We start from the raw sequence: 16,538 nt of genomic DNA on the forward strand, positions 1-16,538 counted from the left end.
CTTTCTTCTTTTGGGCCTTTCTCTACTGTTTTCCAGTAGCCACTAGATCTGAATTTATGTGAATAACCACAGATGGATATGTAGAAGTAACATATGAACAAAAGAAAATCTGTTTCCACAGTGAAGAAGAAACAAAGGAGATATTTCTACTAGGTCTCACTGGGAGGCAAAGGGATAGAAGTTGTCATAAAAGTCTTCAATTCAGGGCGCCTGGCTGGCTCAGTCCGTGGAGCACGGGGCTCTTGATTTCGGGTGGTGGGTTCGAGCCCCACCTTGGGTGTGGAGATGGCTTAAGAACAAAAATCTTAAAAAAAAAAAGAAAAAAAAAAAAGTCTTCAAATCTAAAACCTGCAGGCGTTTCCCAACTCTTTGTTTAGTAATTTCACTTTATTTAGTCAAATGCCTGGGCATATGATGTTATAGGAAACTCACGGTATGTTCATTTCTTTTCCTTAGTTTTTAAGCAGATGAGGGTCGTGAAGCTGTTTTTTCCGGACAGCAGATCTCAAAGAATCTGTGTCCTTTGAGAAAACAGGAAGCGTGTTCAGGAAGCTTTGCCTATTTCTCTCATTTTCCTTCCAGAAAAAGAAATGCCTTAAATATCTATTACAGATTTGATAGGATTAGGGGGCACGGAATCGCGCTGACCTTCTCAGAGACCGAAGCATGAGAAAACGAGAACCTGTTTGGGGCGAATTGAAGGCAACGAGTATCTTGCTTTGTCGGGTGTCGAGTCCGGGCTGGAGGCGTGGGGAGCCTGGCGCGGGGGCGTCGGGGAAGGGGGCGTGGAGAAGCCATCAGCTGGAGCCAGGAAGAATGTTGCCATGGTTTCCAAGCAGTTTTTCTCTTCCAGCCTGGATTTCTTCGCGAGGCGCAGGAGATGACGTCTTTCCGCTTCCGGCCGCGAGCTGGCTTTGTGGCGGCTGGTGCCTGAGGGAGCTGGGTGAGGATCTGGGGTTGGGGTTGGGGAAAGCAAAGCGGGTATGGTGGGAGGGGAAGCTTGCGCGAGAAAGACTTCGTACCCAGCTCCCACCCCCAAACCCTCCTGGGGCGGTGAGCCGTAACTGGAGGCGCGACCGGATCCTCCGTGCCCGGCCACGTACATCCCCGTGATGACGCCCTGCTACCATCTCTTCTTCCCTATGCTAGGGTTGTATTGGCAAAGAGAACTAGGCAGTCTTGATTACGATTAGCGCGTGATCTCTAGGATATGAAGAATCCCACGTGCCCCTGTGTCCCTTGTTCCTGGGCACGTTGCTTTTCCAGACCCTGAGTGAGCTCGTGCGGTAGAGTGTGCATTCTGCTCTGTTTCTCTTTCTTACCTGGTCTCTATACTTTGCCTTTATCCGTTATCCTTTAGGTCCTGCAGAGTGAAGATTTAAATTCCAAGGTCATGGCAAAACATCTGAAGTTCATTGCCAGGACTGTGATGGTACAGGAAGGGAACATAGAAGGTGCATACAGGACCCTAAACAGGTAACCAGAATCGTGCCTAGACAAGCTCTCTTGGGAAGTGCTTGGGTGGTTATTCTTTCCCTTCCCCTGTCATAGATTGTTCTCAAACCTCCGCCAGCCCAGGTATTCAGCCTCTTGAAACTTTTCAGCCCCTTAGTTTATTATCTTAAAAATGAAGTTTTTCCCCAAAACCTAACTGTATGGGGTTTGTATATACAGAGCCTGAATTCTCTCCCCCAAGACTTAAGGAACCCAAAGGGAAAATAAAAATATAAAGTTGCTGGGAAGCAGGAACGTAGTACATGATAAATAGAAGGTCGAGGGAGGGATTGGTGTAGGGCAAGGCCAATGGAAAGATGAATTGAGATTTGGGATCTTGGAGAAGGAAGCAAGAGATGGAAAAGTGTATCAGGTTTAGGGGAAGGTTACAGCAAAAGCAAAAACATAAAGGTGGAAATGAACTGGGAGTAGAAGACCTGTTTTGAAAGGTTTTGAATGCTAGACTAAGAGATGTAGAAGGGCTGTAATAAAGAATACCTTAACGTCAGACGTTCTCAGGCCAATAGTTCCTTAGTCTTCCCTTATCATTGGTTGTAAGGATTTTGACTTTCCGGCTTGCTTCATCATTTTCTCTCCCCAGTGTGAAAGAAACAAATGCTTGTTGAGTTGAATTATCAAAGAATTGTATGAAAGAGATTTTTTTTTTTTTTAAAGATTTTATTTATTTGTCAGAGAGAGAGACAGAGCACAAGCAGGGGGAGAGGCAGAGGGAGAAGCAGGCTCCCCGCTGAGTAAGGAGCCCGATGTGGGACTCGATCCCAGGACCCCGGGACCATGACCTGAGCCGAAGGCAGCCGCTTAACTGACTGAGCCACCCAGGCGTCCCTGTATGAAAGAGATCTTAAGAGAATATATGAGCTGGCCTTCTGCCTTAAGGCCAGTAAGGTGGTAGCTTTATTACACAAGTAAGGGAAGCTTTGGACATGTAAATTATGTTTCTTGGATTACACAATTATTGAATGGTGGAGAGGAGCATAAAACACACCTTTCTACTACAGTGTTCTTTGCTTTTATGTCACTAGATTGTTTACTAGTTCCTCTGGAAATGTAGACACCTATTGCAGTCATTTTCCAGTTAAGAATCTTTATTTCATTGGATTTATTAGTGGGGTTCTTGGGGGCTGAGAGGATAAATGAAAGAGAAACTAGTTCTTAGCAAAGAGTTTTGGGTGTGGAGAGTTGGATGGCAGAAGACCATAGTTAATGAGGACAAAGATGCTGTCAGAAGCTGTGTAATTTTGAAGCAGTTGCAAGCTCAAGATGAATTGTGTCTTTTAAGGATCTGGTCTTAGGTCATCCCCATTACCTCATTCAATGTCTGTGCATACCAGTCATATCCTTGCACAGAAGGTGTTCCCTAAAGATAATCAGTTAAGTACTATGTGGTAAGATACCCTATATCATTTTTTTCTATCACTGCTCATACCCAACTCTTTCCTATTTCAGACCTAGTGGCATGTCTGTGAAAGGGTCAAAATGTCTAATGACCTTTCTCTGTCCCTATATTATAAGCACAAAAAGAATGTCTTTATAGACTCAGTAGTGAATTAGCTAGTGAGATGAAATGCTGAATTTGGGAAAAGGAAGTCTAGTAAATTTCTCCACCCTTTTTCTGATCTTTTCCTGTAAGTCTTTGTATGATTTTTTTTTTTTTTTTTTTGGTGGATTTAGATGGGTCTGTTAGCCAGAGTGATTGAGATGTTTGTATTATTGAGGGATGTCAAAGGCCAGCTGTTACTTGATGGTAAAACAGATTTCCAAAGGTTTAGCTTTAGCTCCCCTAACCTCCCCTGTTCCTAAAGTGCAAATAACACAAAAGCAAAAATTTGATTTTTAAGAAATGAGCTACTTTGGCAAGGAATGAAAAAACAATTTATGGTGCAAGATTATTTATTAAACCATTTCTTATATTTGTATCAAGAAAATAGCTACAACTTTAATACTTTTTTTTTTAAAGATTTTATTTATTTATTTGAGAGAGAGAATGAGATAGAGAGCATGAGAGGGGGGAGGGTCAGAGAGAGAGGCAGACTCCCTGCCGAGCAGGGAGCCCGACGTGGGACTCGATCCCGGGACTCCAGGATCATGACCTGAGCCGAAGGCAGTCGCCCAACCAACTGAGCCACCCAGGCGCCCCTCAACTTTAATACTTTTGACCAAAGCCATGGCTTGAATATAAGAGCACAGAACTCCCTTCCCCAGGTGTCTGGGTGGCTCAGTCAGTTGAATGACCATCTCTTGATTTCAGCTCAGGTTATGATCTAAGTCTAAAAAAAAAAAAAGAAGAGCACAGACCCTTAAGCAGACTGCCCGGTTCAGATAGATCTCTGCTCTGCCATTTATTAGCTTCATGATCTATGGTAAGGTACTTAATGTCTCTCTGCCTCAGTTTCTTCATCTGTAAAGTGGAACTAATAATAGTACCTGCCTCTTGGGTTTGATGTGAGGATTAAATTAGTTAGTATGATTAAATTGCTTAGAACAGTGTTTGGCACATTGTACATTAGCTATTATGATAAGTTGGAAGTCATTGTGAGGAAGTTTTTACCCTTTTGGTTTTGCTTGTGGGTGATTTATTTATTTATTTTGAATGGTTAAGTTTACGTTAGCTGTTTTTTCTCTATCTTCCTTGATCATTAGGTTATGCTCAAGGTGGCCTGGAGATGAAAAAATGAGAAAATTAAGCTTTATTTTTTTAGGACAATCCAGTTTGCTGCTAATACTGGAATGACTTTTTTTTTTTTTAAAGATTTTATTTATTTATTTGACACACAGAGACAGCGAGAAAGGGAACACAAGCAGGGGGACTGGGAGAGGGAGAAGCAGGCTTCCCACTGAGCAGGGAGCCCAATGCGGGGCTCGATCCCAGGACCCTGAGATCATTACCTGAGCTGAAGGCAGACGCTTAACGACTGAGCCACCCAGGCGCCCCTGGAATGACTTTTCTTATAGACAGTGATACTTTCCAACCAAGTCTCTTCTATTTAGCCTATTGCTACTCTCATTTTGAAATAATAGCATTTATTCCCTCTGTATGCTCTGCTCTTTCATCTCTATTTCTAGTTATAAAAATTTAAAACCTGAAAAACAAAATATTCCTAATTTCCTGCCTGAAGGAGTTGATCCTCTTTCCATTGATGTCAGACCTGAAGAAAACATTAGGCCTTCTACCTTCTGAGACACCTTTCTGATGTCTTTGTCTGGGATCGTTCTAATTAACTTAGAATCAAACCTCTATATATCTGCATCTTCCAAAATGCAATATATTTTAATTTTAATCAACATTAGAGTTTTTCTTTTCCTGTTTTTTTTTTCTTTTTTTCATTTTATCTAAAAATCCTTCCTGATTCCAGATGCAAGTGGGTGGCAGGTGAAGGAAGAATAAATAAATGGCAGAAGATGAGGCATGTTTGGATTCTTTCTGCCATCTGGCCTGGCCTGGTACTATCTCAGTTCTTGTTCTTAGGAATCTGTTTTCATATCCCTCTCTGTCTCTTTTTTTTTTCTCTTTCTTTTTTTTTTTTTTTTTTAATTCATTGCCATTGCATCTGTTCTAGGGCTAGCATCTCCACCCCTATTCAAGTTAAAATTGGTGCTCTGGGCAAATGCATCAAATTTATTCCAGAGGGGTGCCTGGGTGGCTCAGTTGGTTAAGCGACTGCCTTCGGCTCAGGTCGTGATCCTGGAGTCCCGGGATCGAGTCCCGCATCGGGCTACCTGCTCAGCAGGGAGTCTGCTTCTCCCTCTCCCGCTCCCCCCTCTTATGCTCTTTGTCTCTCTCAAATAAATAAATAAAATCTTAAAAAAAAAAAAAAAATTCCAGAGACTTTTGTCTCTGGATTATACCCTTGGCACACTGTCAAATATCCTAATTAAGAAACATGGCATTACTGGGGAGCCTGGGTGGCCTGGGTGGCTTGTTCGGTTAACTGGCAGACTCTTGATTTTGGCTCAGGTTATGGTCTCGGGGTTCTGAGATCAAGCCCCACGTCAGGCTCCTTGCTCATCGAAGAGTTGGCTTGAGGATTCTCTCTACCTCTTCCTCTGCCCCTCCTCCACTTCTGGTGTCTTCCCACCCCACCCCTACCCCCAAAATAAATAGATAAATCTTTACAGAAAAAAGAAACATGGCATTACTTTTTCTTCATTTCAGGGATTAAAACACCAATTTAGGAACAGCTTTTGGGGAAAAATTATATAGTACTTAAAAAGAAAGAATTTGATCAGAAAGAAGAGGAATGGTTGGAAAGAAAAATAGACAAAAAGATTCAAGTCCCAGAGACTCAGGGCCTTGGGTATGATGATCTCTTTTTGGCTTCCTTATGAATTTAGAAAATTCATACTTTGTGGCTGGGATTATCTAGGAAAGCAGTGCAAGATGCGCATGTTGTTGGGGTGCTTGGTGGTCCAGTCAGTTAAGCACCTGCCTTCGGCTCAGGTCATGATCTCAGGGTCCTGGGATCGAGTCCCATGTCAGGCTCCCTGCTCAGCGGGGAGCCTGCTTCTCCCTCTGCTTCTGCCCCTCCACCCAGCTTCTCTCTCTCTCTCCTCTCAAATAAATAAATAAAATCTTTGAAAAAAGAATTAAAAAAAAAAAAAAGAGCATGTTGTTAGAAGGTGCCAGGTTGGAGCAAGTGTTACAGTAATAATTTTTATAGTCTTTTGGGAGGATACTTATTTTGTCAATTGGCGTTCAGTCTTTAGGAAGCTAATATTTCTCTTCCTTTTAATCTTGGAGTATTAAATATACATGCTATAAATTGTATTTTAGCTTCAGGAGGAGAAAATGGGCAAATATTTTGCTCTTAGAATGATTCTCTAGGCAAGGAGTTTAAGGTGAAAATGTGAGCCAGCTGGTTCTGAGGTATCCCAGTCTTCCTGTCAAACACAGTATTTTCTGATGCACTTTTCTTATTTTTCTCTGCTTTTTCTTAATGACCTCTCTGGCCACCTTTTCTGTATTACACCTTTTCTGTATTCTGTATTCTGTATTACACCCCAGGCCTCTTATCTCTTCCAGCTTTCTGATGGTTGGTAGTTTAAAAATGAGTTGCATGTCCTGTGGTCTAATTACAACAGTAGGCAGGAGAGCAAATGAGATAAGAGGGAGGTGGTTAAAGCTTTGGTGTGTTTGGAGCACTAAGGCAGTCTTACAAAGGAAACAGCCTATGTGTCTGTCCAGTGAGACCACCACAAAATGCTTGTTGTATAACCAAGAGCCCTGATTCCTGCCCTGAGATAAGGAGATGGAGAGTGGGGGTTGCTAGGAAGCCCTGTATGATTGGCTGGCCCCCAAGCAAGGAAAGGCAAGCACACTGGAAGTGTGCCTAGTTGACCTCTTTTATTCCCAGTAGGCAAGCTTCTGGGCCCAGTGAGTCCTTGTGCATACACGTTATCCTGGCGTAGGCTGGCTACGCTGACATGTGAGTTTGCCACTTCCAACCTCCCCCAGCCCGGGCAGCTCAGCTCCTTTTACATAATCTGATGAATTTAACTAAAATTGGCAGCAGATTTCTCCTTCAGTGTTAGGTTGCCAAGCGCCCAAACTCCAAGCTGATTTGTTTACTCTAAAGCCCTTGGTCTGCTCGTCCTTGAACTACCTTTGGAAGCAGAAGCATCATTAGTAACATCGCTCTATTTACTTCATTAGTTCTACAAAGCTCTTTCTGCATCCTTTTTTATTAGAAGTATATTGAGTAGATGCCTCTACTGTAGGGACTCTGGAGCTTTTGAAGGTAATCTGTGCTTTTTTAGGATAACTAGAAAGAACTGGGTAAGGCTTAGCTAGTGTAGTTAGAACCATCCAGGGAACACCATTTAGCAACCCCATGGACCATGATCTTTTCATTCTTTCCCTTCCTCCATTCTTGGATCCTTTTACTTTTTTCTTATCTTTCTTTTTTTTGCCTGACCACACAGGCATTTACTTGGTAAGGTGATCACTTTTTTTTTTTTTAAGATTTTATTTATTTGAGATAAAGAGTGAGAAAGAGAGCATGAGCAGGGGGCAGAGGGAGAAGCAGGATCCCCACTGAGCAGGGAGCCCCGATACGGAGCTGGATCCCAGGACCCTGAGATCATGACCTGAGCCGAAGGCAGAGGCTTACCGGACTGAGCCACCCACGTGCCTGGTAAGGTGATCACTTCTGTTTCAAACCTTTGAAACTCCAGTAGGATACCTGACTGAGTATATGTCTGAACTCCCTCTTCCTTTTGCAGTTTTCTTTCATCACACTTTTAAACTGTCTTTGTCAAAAATAAATAAACAGTCTTTGTCATTCCAATAGGATCCTCTTCCTAGTGAAGTCATATCCAATGTCCCTGGTTTTTTTTAATAGTCTCTCCTCAAACCCAGTTTCCATGTCCTTTTTTTTTTTTTTTAAAGATTTTATTTATTTATTTGACAGAGACAGAGATAGTGAGAGCAGGAACACAAGCAGCGGGAGTGGGAGAGGGAGAGCAGGCTTCCCGCCGAGGAGGGAACCCGATGTGGGACTCGATCCCAGGACCCTGGGATCATGACCCGAGCCGAAGGCAGACGCTTAACGACTGAGCCACCTAGGTGCCCCTCCCATCTTTTTTTTTTTTTTAAAGATTTTATTTATTTATTTGAGAGAGAATGAGAGAGAGCAAGTACATGAGAGGGGGGAGGGTCAGGGAGAAGCAGACTCCCTCCCGAGCAGGGAGCCCGATGCGGGACTCGATCCAGGGACTCCAGGATCATGACCTGAGCCGAAGGCAGTCGCCCAACCAACTGAGCCACCCAGGCGCCCAGCCCCTCCCATCTTTTTATCTGGATTCTACTTCTAGCTCCATTTTGTGATCTTGGGCATGTCATCCTCTCTGGACTGTTTCCTACTCTGTAAAAAGATGACATTGCCTGCTTCTTTAATTTTATAGGATTGTATTAGGATCATGGATGTGAAGATGCTGTCTAAACTCTAATGTGCCATCTTAGGAAAGGTAATATTATTGAGGCTTTCTGAGCTATTATTCCCAAGAACTGTGTCTATAATAAAGCCTCTTAATACCCTGAGCTGTGGACATGTGTCAGTCACCTAGAAGATTCATTTTTATGAATTCATTTTATGGATCTTTACTGATAATATGCTCTTTGCCAAGCATTATGTCAAATATAAAAATGACTTCAAGGCGCCTGGGTGGCTCAGTCGTTAAGCGTCTGCCTTTGGCTCAGGTCATGATCCCAGGGTCCTGGGATCGAGTCCCACATCAGGTTCCCTCCTCGGTGGGAGGCCTGCTCTCCCTCTCCCACTCCCGCTGCTTGTGTTCCTGCTCTCGCTATCTCTGTCTCTGTCAAATAAATAAATAAAATCTTTAAAAAAAAAAAAAAAGGACTTCATTTTCAAAAATGAATACAAAAATAAATAATTTCTAACCTTAGAAAGCACACACCCCAATAAGGGAGATTTTATTTATTTATTTGAAAGAGAATGCGAGCAGGAGGAGAGGGAGAAGACCCCAAGCAGACTCTGTGCTGAGTGTAGAGCCCGACGCAGGGCCCCATCCCAGGACCCTGAGACCGGAGCCAAAATCAAGAGTCAGATGCTTAACCGACCGAGCCACTCAGGCACCTCAACATCTATGTTTTAATGGGTTATCCAGGTGATGGCTGCAGGCTGAAGTTTGAGGACCACTGTGCTTTGGGAACAGAAGGAAGGAGTGATCACACTCTATTGTAATTCTTGTATAATTATCTTCTTTACTAGACTGCAAGGGTAGGGAAGCATGTTTAAGCTTGTTTTCTGTCCTCAGCATTTAACACAATGTCTGGTACCAAGTTGGAATTCCATAAACATTTAGTGATTAAATGATCAGTTAGATGTTTATTTCTGTAGTCAGGTATAAGATGATAAGGACCATAATTAGAGCTGTGGCCATAGGAAAGGAGAGAAGAAAGAGATCTGAGGTTATAGAATTCTTGGGTCATAGAATTTATAGGATACGGTAAGTGTGGATGTGGGAAGTAAAAGAGAAGGCCTAGTCCAGGAACATGCTGAGATTTTTAGCTTGAGTAATTGCTGATGTCATTAATAGTATAGAAGAGGAAAAATAGATTTTAGGAGGAGACAGTAACTTCGGTCTTTGTAGGGTTTTTTGTGTGTTTTTTAAATGTACAGAACTTTATTACTCAAAAATGCGAACCATCATCTGAGCTTTCAGTGAGTCATAGTCACTGACCACAGATCATGGTCTTTATAGGTTTTGAAGCAATTGGAAATAACAGTCTAGCTCTAAGGTAAGATTGGGACTAGAGATAAAAAGATTCAGGAGTCAGCAGTATCTGTGTCAGTTCTCAGGTGGGGCTCTATATTAGAATTACCTGGGAGTTTTTTAAAACATTTCTAGTGCATAATTCCATGCTAGACCACTTAAATCAGAATCTTTGAGGAAAGGGGCCCAGGAATCAGTACTTTTTTTTTTTTTTCCTTAACATTTAATTATTTGAGAGAGAGTGTATGAGCGCGAGCCCGTGAGGTCTGCGCAAGTCAGGGGAGGCGCAGAGGAAAGAATCTCCAAGCCGACTCCCGCTGAGCGTGGAGCCTCCTGCGGGGCTTGCTCCCAAGACCCTGAGATCATGATCCAAGCTGAAACCAAGAGTCAACTGCTCAACCAACTGAGCCATCCAGGCGCCGCAGGAATCAGTACTTTTTAAAAACCTTTCAGGGGATAATTCCATTGTGCATTAGTGTTGAGGCTCACTGGTAAAGATTAAGGAAGTCATGTAGAACCAGAAAGAAGGAGGTTTTTAGTCAGAATCTGGAGGGGGGATACCAACATTTAAGAGTAAATTAAGGAAAGGGGGGAATCGGAGGGGGAGACGAACCATGAGAGACTATGGACTCTGAGAAACAAACTGAGGGTTCTAGAGGGGAGGGGGTGGGGGGATGGGTTAGCCTGGTGATGGGTATTAAAGAGGGCAGGTATTGAATGGAGCACTGGGTGTTATACGCAAACAATGAATCATGAAACACTACATCAAAAACTAATGATGTAATGTATGGTGATTAACATAACATAGTAAAATAAAAAAAATAAATAAATTTTTTTAAAAAAGTAAATTAAGGAATAAGGGTAGCAAAGGAGACCCATTGTGGGCCAGGATATGGAGTCTATTTTAGTTTTTGGTGCCTTACCTCTCTATTGTAAGATTCTAGTGTTGGATCCACATGACTTCTGGGCATGACTATGTTTCCAGTAGAACCTGAATTATCTGCTTCTCCTGCTTCTGGGAATTTGCAGTAATTCCCTTGACCCTATCTTCCTACCACTAACACCTAGACAAACTGATTTATACAAATAATGATTTTCTAGTAGCCTATAAAGCATTCTTGATATTAAACAGCAGCAGCCTGGGAGAGGATCCCATAGGACAGTGGTTCCCATGTCTATTCACATTTGTTATTTACCCAAAGCTCACATCTTTTCAAGTTCATGTTCGATCTATAGTTGTTATCTTGGACTTTGTGGTATAACATAGCAGCAAGAAATAGGGCTTCCCACTGGGCAGAAGTAGCTGGTGGTTTCTTTTATTTTGATTTTCTTTTTCCTCTATTCCCCTTCTTCTACTTTTTTTTTTTTTTTTTTGCGAGAGAGAGAATGAGAGAGAGCACGAGAGGGAGGAGGGTCAGAGGGAGAAGCAGACTCCCCGCCGAGCAGGGAGCCCGATGCGGGACTCGATCCTGGGACTCCAGGATCATGACCTGAGCTGAAGGCAGTCGCTTAACCAACTGAGCCACCCAGGCACCCCCCCTTCTTCTACTTAACCTCCTTATCTCCAACTGTGTTTGTGACTTAACTTTTTACCTGTAATGAAAGAACAGGGTGAGCAGGAGAGGGCCCATGTAAACAATGCCAGAAATGGAGGGCAGCAGCAGCAGATGCCTCTAGACCTCCTTAGGACCGACTGGTGATGGATTGAGAGGGAGCAACAAATTACAGATTGGAGCCAGAGTTCTCAGGAGCCTAGGGATTGAGTAGTTTATAAAAGAAGCTCCAGTGTCTTTGTGGAAGAACAAAGAGGTAAGTTTGAGTTAGATGTGTTATTAATCCAACAAGAGTACCTTGTGACCCAGCAATTGCACTACTAGGTATTTACCCAAAGGATACAAAATATAGGGTCAAAGGGGTACATGCACCCCTATGTTTATAGCAGCATATTCAGCAATAGCCAAACTATGGAAAGAGCCCAAACGTCCATAGACTGGTGAATGGATAAAGAAGATGTGGGGTGTGTGTGTGTTACTCAACCATCAAAAAGAGTGAAATCTTGCCATTTGCAATGATTGGATGGAGTATTATGCTAAGTGAAATAAGTCAGTCAGAGAAAGATAAATACCATATGATTTCACTCATATGTGGAATTTAAGAAGCAAAACATATGAACATATGGGAAGGGAGAAAAAAGAGAGAGAGGGAAGCAAACCATAAGAGACTTAACGATAGAGAACAAACTGAGGGTTGATGGAAGGAGGTGGGCAAGGAATGGGCTATATGATGAGCACTGGGTGTTGTATGTAAGTAATGAATCATTAAATTCTTCTGAAACCAATATTATACTATATGTTAACTAACTAGAATTTCAATAAAAATTTGAAAAGAAAAAAATATATATCCAACAAGAGGAACTGCATTGCAAGGAATTGGATGGGCAGGAAAAAACACATTGAGCTCAGTTTTATAGACCCTTAAAGAGTAATAAAACATAGTTTCTTCCTTCAGAGACTTTCAGTCTAATGAGGGAGACGTTTGTATAAATAACAGAATGAAGGAATGAAATAATCGTTAAGTAGGTATACAGTAAAATAAATTATTTCCTCTAAGAAGATATTCTTTTTAGAGAGGTGGCATCTAAGTTTGGCATCAAAAAGATGAGGAAAATTTTACTCAGAAGGTTGGCAACTGGAGGTGGGGGTGGCATTCTAGATTGAGGAAGCAGCATGAATAAAGACTTGGTATTAGAGTGTGTTCAGTAGTCAGCAAAGTAGTGTGGTACATGGGGAAAATGATGGGTGAAGCTGTTAACTTAATACTCCCATTTGTGTCATTGGTGTGATGAAGGCCTCTTCTCTCCTTGTATTAAGTAGGCCCAGGGATATCTCAGGCCTACAGACTTCCCTCTCTCACTGTGTCAGTTGTGTCAGTTAAACTGTAGGGATGGGGTAGCATTTGTCACTAAGGACCAATTAGGAAGCACCCCTAATGATTTGTTTTTCCTACTACAAATGACTCACCCCATCTGAAGATTCTGAAATGATCCCTTGGTTGAGAATCACTGCCATAGAGAGCCACTGTTCTTAAGGACTGTGTCACATCCCTCAGGTGTGCTGTGGGAGAATAAAGGTTGAAAATATGACCCTGACTATGAACTCCCCAAGACCAAGGACTGTGTCACTAATTGCTTTGTTATTTCCCACAAATTCCTATTTGGGGATTGCCTCTATAAGTAGGCAGTTAAAGCTATATAACCACCATTTCACATCATAATTTTTATAGACACCAGTTGTTTGGTCAGTTGACTTCTGGCCATCTGTGAACTTGGAAAAGAATAATAATGAGCCCAGGTTTCTAACTTCATTGCCTGCCTTTATACAGAATCCTCACCATGGATGGGCTCATCGAGGACATTAAGCGACGGCGGTACTATGAAAAGCCTTGTCGTCAACGACGACGGGAAAGCTACGAAACCTGTCGGCGGATCTACAACATGGAAATGGCTCGCAAGATCAACTTCTTGATGCGAAAGAATCGGCTGGATCCATGGCAGGGCTGCTGAGGCCTGTGGATAGTAGGCCCAGTATGAAAATCCCTATCCAGCTGTCTCCTTTCTTTCTCCAATCCCATTTTCTCTTACCTTTCTTGTAATAAATTCAATCACGTATGTGCAAGAAGGCCTGCATATATAGAAGCAATCCCATAGTCAGCAGTGGACCCTCTCTTTTATTATGTGAAGGAGAAACTAAGTCAAAAAGTAGTCTAGGAGTAGAATGGTGGTTGCCAAGGGCTGGTTGGGAGTGGGGATTTAGTGTTTAATGGGTACGGAATTTCAGTTGGGGAAGCTGAAAAAGTTCTAGGGACAGATGGTGGTGATACTTGCACAACAATGTGAATGTACTTAGTGCCACTGAACTGTACACTTGCATGGTGAAAATGGCAAATTCCATATATATTTAGCTGTAATAAAAATTTTTAAGTAGTCTAGGAGAGGTGAGGAACTTTTCTAAAATGTAGTGGAATATATCTACCATTTCCTACTCAATTCTTATGAAACCCAAAGCAAGACATTATTGGAAGAGCATCTGTTACTCTTTACTGAATTGTCCCCTCTTACCAACTGTTAGATAAAAGGACAGGAGAGGAGGCATCTACGTATTTGGAATAAATTTTGCTACTGAAACACCCATCAACCAGACTAGAGTGCTGGAATCCTTATCCAGAGGAATCCTTTTTTTTTTTTTTTTAATTTATTTTTTATTTTTTTAAAGATTCTATTTATTTATTTGACAGAGAGAGAGAGTGAGAGCAGGAACACAAGCAGGGGGAGTGGGAGAGGGAGAAGTAGGCCTCCCGCCGAGCAGGGAGCCTGATGTGGGACTCGATCCCAGGACCCTGGGATCATGACCCGAGCCGAAGGCAGACGCTTAATGCCTGAGCCACCCAGGCGCCCCAGAATCCTTTTTTTTAAAAAAAGATTTTTATTTATTTATTTGACAGAGACACAGCGAGGGAGGGAACACAAGCAGGGGGAGTGGGAGAGGGAGAAGCAGGCTTCCCGCTGAGCAGGGAGCCTGATGCGGGGCTTGATACCAGGACCCCGAGATCATGACCTGAGCTGAAGGCAGACACTTAACGACTGAGCCACCCCAGGTGCCCCTATCCAGAGGAATCCTTAAGACAAATCTAACATTCACTCCTGTTTCCTGTCTTTCCTTTAGTTTTCCTAAAGAAGGCTAATGAAGGAATAGTGGAGAAGAAATAAAGCAGTAGGTGGATGGTAGAAAAGAAGGAATGGGCGAGTATTAAGAGATACAAGGGCACAGAGCCAGAAATATCTACAGCAGTGATTCTCAAAAGTGTGGTCTTCAGATCAGCAGTATCAACATCACTCAGTTAATTGGTTGAAATGCAAATTCTAGGACCTCCTTTAGACTTTCTGAATTGGAAATTGGGAGTTAGAGCCCAGTAATCTATTTTTACAAGCCCTGCAGGTGATTCGGCTGCCTGCTAACATTTGAGAACCCCTGCCCCATCCTACTCCGTTTCCAGGCAGAGGTCCCCACTATCACCCCTACTTCTGCTTAACAGGCATTCTTGGGTGTGTGATCTCTGTGGGAAGACTAGCAGCTCTGCTTCCTTTCCTGCGGTCTGTTTCCTTTGGCCTTGCTACCCTGACAGCCACACTACTAGTATAAGGAGAGTTGGTGCCAGCCCCTGTAGGAGAACACAGTAGGTAGGTGGAGCGACTAGCCCATCTCTCCTCACCCAGGCTCCAGCCCTGGGTGTGGTATTTAAAAAGGAGGTAAACAGCGGACTGCCAAGCACCCTGTCTCTCCAGATTTCTAGTGTTCAAACACTGCCCCCTTGTGGTATAGCTGCATGCAATCGATTTCTCGGTCTTAATTTCAGTCTTTTCAGTACTGCTTCTCCTTTTCACAATTACACTTATTGATTAGGCAGGCCTGCGTGAAGATATGCTGGAATCACTGTTCCTTGCCTTTCAGGGCTTGATCATCTTTCTTCCCCTCATCAGTAAAGCCCATGGTGAATAAAGCATATTATAGGGCACTGCATAGAAGTAGCTTAGAAATAGAAGATCTGGTCCTTGCCCTCCAGAAATTTACACTGTGGTTGGAGAAATTCTATATACAGACTGTGATCAATTTTGTTACCTTTGTACAACCTCATTTTCAAGTTAGACATTGATCCTTCTGAATCCCTTTCCAGTCTCTGAATTTGGTCTTTATCACTTTTGGGTGATTTTGAGCCGTGGCATTGTTTCACCTCCTGCCAATTGCTGCTGCTGAAGAGTAAAGGCCTGGCCTTTGCCAAAATGGTAGGATATGTTTGTGATAGGAGAGCCAGGCCTATTGGCAGTATTCCTCTGAGATTACAGTTGCTCTTGGGCTCCCTCCAAAATATCAAGGGCTGGCTTAAGAGCTGGAATTTCCTTCATCTCTGAAATTATCCCCTGCTTGTTCTAGTCATTTTCCTGACCATTGCCCATGTCCCCCAGAGCAGTGAACAGTGATGGGTTTTAGCAGTTGGCCAGTTGAGAGGCTTCTTGTGTAAAGGGGGTAATTGGCTGGCTGCCTGAAGTCCAGTCAGTTTGTGCTGTCATGGCAGGGAAAAAGACCTTCCACTCCCTGCTCTGAGAAGGTAGAAGGTACCTCATGGTCATATAATGAATAGGAATTTCCCTAATCCTTTTATCCCTGCCTTGGGTTCAAGAGAGGGGTGGTTTGGTGTTTGACCCAGCTGCAGAGGGTCATAGATGCAGTACCTCCTATCCTGATCTTAGGCACCTGTGACATTTCTTAGATGTCCACTGGATTTCCTCTGACAGGTCCATTCCAATCATAATTTAAGGATCTTACAATGTTTAGTGCTCTGGAAACAGTTACCCCTTTAAAATTGGGACTCTGTTGTGAAATTTGACATTGTACTTCAAAGTTTTCAGAAGTGCACTAAGTATGAAATGAGAGTTTGCCTCTGTGTTAACAGAAAACATTAAGGAATAGTAACTCACTGAATACTAACAAGGTAAAGTAATAATGGAGTGATATGTTAAATGTAGGTGTTTGAAGGGAGAGGAAAATATTGGGACTATGTACCAGTTATCTTACATATGTAGTTTTTTACTTAGATCTGGATTTAATCATGATCTTGGCAAATTGTTTAACATAATATCTAGTTTCCCCTGTAAAATGAGAATAATTGTATATAGGGGTTTGTGGTGAGGATTAAATGAGATCATGCATGTCAAATGCTCAGCATGGTTTCTGGCA

At 42.6% G+C, this 16,538-nt stretch overlaps 1 protein-coding gene across 1 annotated transcript; it reads left to right on the forward strand.

Annotated features, from left to right (window-relative positions):
- Positions 1 to 853: 853 nt before the first annotated feature.
- MRPS21 (mitochondrial ribosomal protein S21) lies at positions 854 to 13,424 on the forward strand. Its single transcript, XM_045896726.3, has 3 exons — positions 854 to 943; positions 1,361 to 1,476; positions 13,129 to 13,424. The coding sequence occupies exons 2-3, from the start codon at positions 1,394 to 1,396 to the stop codon at positions 13,307 to 13,309; spliced, it is 264 nt and encodes an 87-aa protein (XP_045752682.1). The 5' UTR covers positions 854 to 943; positions 1,361 to 1,393; the 3' UTR covers positions 13,310 to 13,424.
- The last annotated feature ends 3,114 nt before the right edge of the window (positions 13,425 to 16,538 follow it).

This window comes from Mirounga angustirostris, unplaced genomic scaffold, assembly GCF_029215605.1.
Source record: "Mirounga angustirostris isolate CCGP_5_RB_7025 unplaced genomic scaffold, mMirAng1.0.hap1 SCAF_4, whole genome shotgun sequence".
Lineage (NCBI taxonomy): Eukaryota > Metazoa > Chordata > Mammalia > Carnivora > Phocidae > Mirounga > Mirounga angustirostris.

Excerpts from the sequence above, each read along its gene's own strand:
- MRPS21 (XM_045896726.3), top strand. The coding sequence starts at position 1,394 with ATGGCAAAACATCTGAAGTTCATTGCCAGGACTGTGATGGTACAGGAA. Across the intron at positions 1,477-13,128 it reads GCATACAGGACCCTAAACAG|AATCCTCACCATGGATGGGC; the intron begins GTAACCAGAATC and ends GCCTTTATACAG.